The 2,691-nt window shown below is 43.8% G+C and overlaps 1 protein-coding gene across 1 annotated transcript; it reads right to left on the bottom strand.

Moving 5' to 3' along the window:
- Window positions 1–218: 218 nt before the first annotated feature.
- LOC114599924 (olfactory receptor class A-like protein 1) lies at window positions 219–1,163 on the bottom strand. Its single transcript, XM_028735764.2, has one exon. The coding sequence runs from the start codon at window positions 1,161–1,163 to the stop codon at window positions 219–221; it is 945 nt and encodes a 314-aa protein (XP_028591597.2).
- Between the last annotated feature and the right edge of the window lie 1,528 nt (window positions 1,164–2,691).

The following is a 2,691-nucleotide window of genomic DNA, read 5'->3' as shown; positions in this document are numbered from 1 at the left end:
TATATCAGATGCACACACAGAGAGCACCACGGGACTCTGGCCCATTCAGGAAGAACTCTAGACGCATACATTGGTATGTGCCTAGAACACCTTTCAACATGTGTCAGAAGCAGGTGTTGGGGGAGCATGGTTGCCACCATAACAGTGGCTAGCCCTCATGGTCCTGCTGCTCCCTCTATGTGTGGGGAGGATCTTATGAGCTCCCCACACATATGCATTTAAGACCGAGACTTTTTAATGCGCCCATTTGTTTGACCCCGACAGTTCTTAGACATGTCTGCATTTGGTAGCTCTCTCTTTCCAGGAATGTTCCCAATAGCACACTTCAGGCCCGCCTGAATCTTTCTGTTGGTTAGGATAATCAACATGGGACTTATAGCTGAGTAGCAGGAGTCAAAAAACATGCGGGCATCTGCGAACCTCAGTGAGACTGGGGATACACAAAGGTTGACCATCCAGAAGACACTGTCCAGTCCAAAGCTGAGAAGGTACATGGCCAGCAGGCCCATGACTGATTTTGCTGCTCGGATCTCTGAATGCTTCAACTGTAGCATGGACAGGCGGCTCATCAGTTTCCCATGCTGCCAAAAAACAAAGAGGAGGTATCCACTCGAGAGGCTCATCAACCCCAGGAAGAAAATGTCTCGAGTGACAAATACCACTCCATTTCCAAAGTACAAGAGTTGGTTAGGGAACACCACGCAGCAGAAGTCATACACTACCGTGATCTCTTCCTCGGTGCAGTTGGTACCGGTGCGAGGCAGGGAGTAAAGCAAACGGGTACAGCAGACCAGGAGGTTGAAGCACCAAAGGGAAATCATGATGGAAGGGAGTTTTGCAAGGATGCTGTGCCTTAGCCGCAAGCATCTGAGAGGACATGGAATAATGAGGAGGCACTGGAAGCAGCCCAGCATGGAAGTTAAGAAGATGCTCATGGCTCTGCTCACACAATAGATGTAGAGGGTGATGCCACAGGTCAAATTATCATGCATGGTGTGGATGCCAAATGCTTGCAAGGTGAGTGGGACACCTCTGGTCAGGATCACCAGGAGGTTGGCCAGTGCAAGTTTGCCCAGGATGATTTCACTGGGTGTGAAGTTTTGCCGGCAGGTGGCTTTGAGGAAGGCATAGAGGATGGCTAGATTTCCTGGAATCCCTATCATGTCGAGAGAAATGAAACCAAGCATGTTTACAACGAACCAGACTTGCATCGCGGCTGTGTAATCCTGCTGGCAGGAAGGTTGCTCGCTCTGTGTATTCTACAAGACAAAAGTGTTGAAAAGTAGCAGAGAATTGGTTCCGCCCCCCCCTCCAGTCAACAAAGCCATATATGAATTAAGTTCCTTTCTTGTTGATTGAAAAAAAACCACACAAACCACTCAGGTACTTATTTAGGAGTGCATTCATGCAAGCCCTTCTGCATGCAAAATTATTGCATGCTGGAAAACTGAAAAGTTGCTTAAGATGCTGAATTCTAAGATAGGGGAAAAGTTATTCTGCAAGAAGACATTCCTGCTTGAAAAAGTGAGAGGCCTTTCATAGGCAGCATGGTGTAGTAATCAGAATGTTGGCCTAGAACCAGCAAGAACCTCCACTCAGGCATTGCTAAGTGTCCCTTATGACATCCATTTGGCAACCACAATGAATGGGGCCTTTAGCACCTAGATTTGTATATTAGGCAGACATCCTCATGTGTTTCATTTTGGATACCAGATTTATCTTCTTCTGATCTTTGCATTTTAATTTTTTAATTTTACGTTGAATTCTTGTGCACCTTTCTGAGAAGATTCCTCCCTTCCCTGTCACTTGATTTAGCAGTACAGTGGTACCTCGGGTTAAGTACTTAATTTGTTCCGGTTGTCCGTTCTTAACCTGAAACTGTTCTTAACCTGAAGCACCACTTTAGCTAATGGGGCCTCCCGCTGCCACTGCATAATTTCTGTTCTCATCCTGAAGCAAAGTTCTTAACCCGAGGTACTATTTCTGGGTTAGCGGAGTCTGTAACCTGAAGCATCTGTAACTTGAAGCATCTGTAACCCTTGGTACCACTGTATCCAAGTTGTGCCCACCCTGTGGAATGTCCTCCTGTCAGATGTCAAAGAGATAAACAATCATATGACTTTTCGTAGACATCTGAAGGCAGCCCTGCTTTGGGAAGCTTTTAATGTTTCATGTTTTGTTGGGTTCCTTTGTATTTTGTTGGAAACATTCCAGAGTGGCTGGGGCAACTCAGTCAGATGTATGGGATACAATAAACAGATTATTATTAATAATGATTTTTATTATCAATAATGATATAATAATAATAATAATAATAATAATAATAATAATAATAGAAGCTCACTGAGTGAACTTGGGCCAGTCATTAACTTTTCTAACTTCCTGAATCATTGTCAGGATAAAACAGGAGAAGCATTTATATCTCCCTAAACTCCCGAGAGTAAGAGTGTGATTAACAATGCCATAAATAAAATAACAAACAAGCATTCAGGCCTTAATTTCAAGTGATATATATCATGTCTTTGGAGGCATTTGTTCCAACCTTTCTGTACTGTTAAAAACTGGTGATTTCTTTCTAGCCTGTATCAGCCCCCTTTCCACCCGTTTGAGTTTGTTATGGCCTTAATATGCTAGATTAAAATGTTTCTGCCTCTGTAGGATGTTATAGACTCGGTGTGATGGAATCACTTT

The sequence above is a fragment of the Podarcis muralis genome, chromosome 5 (assembly GCF_964188315.1).
Source record: "Podarcis muralis chromosome 5, rPodMur119.hap1.1, whole genome shotgun sequence".
Classification (NCBI taxonomy): Eukaryota; Metazoa; Chordata; class Lepidosauria; order Squamata; family Lacertidae; genus Podarcis; species Podarcis muralis.
The sequence above is the reverse complement of the archived record's forward strand: the minus strand, read 5'-3'. Positions and strand labels throughout refer to the sequence as shown.

Coding starts and splice junctions, on each gene's coding strand:
- LOC114599924 (XM_028735764.2), bottom strand. CDS start 1,163: ATGATAGGGATTCCAGGAAATCTAGCCATCCTCTATGCCTTCCTCAAA.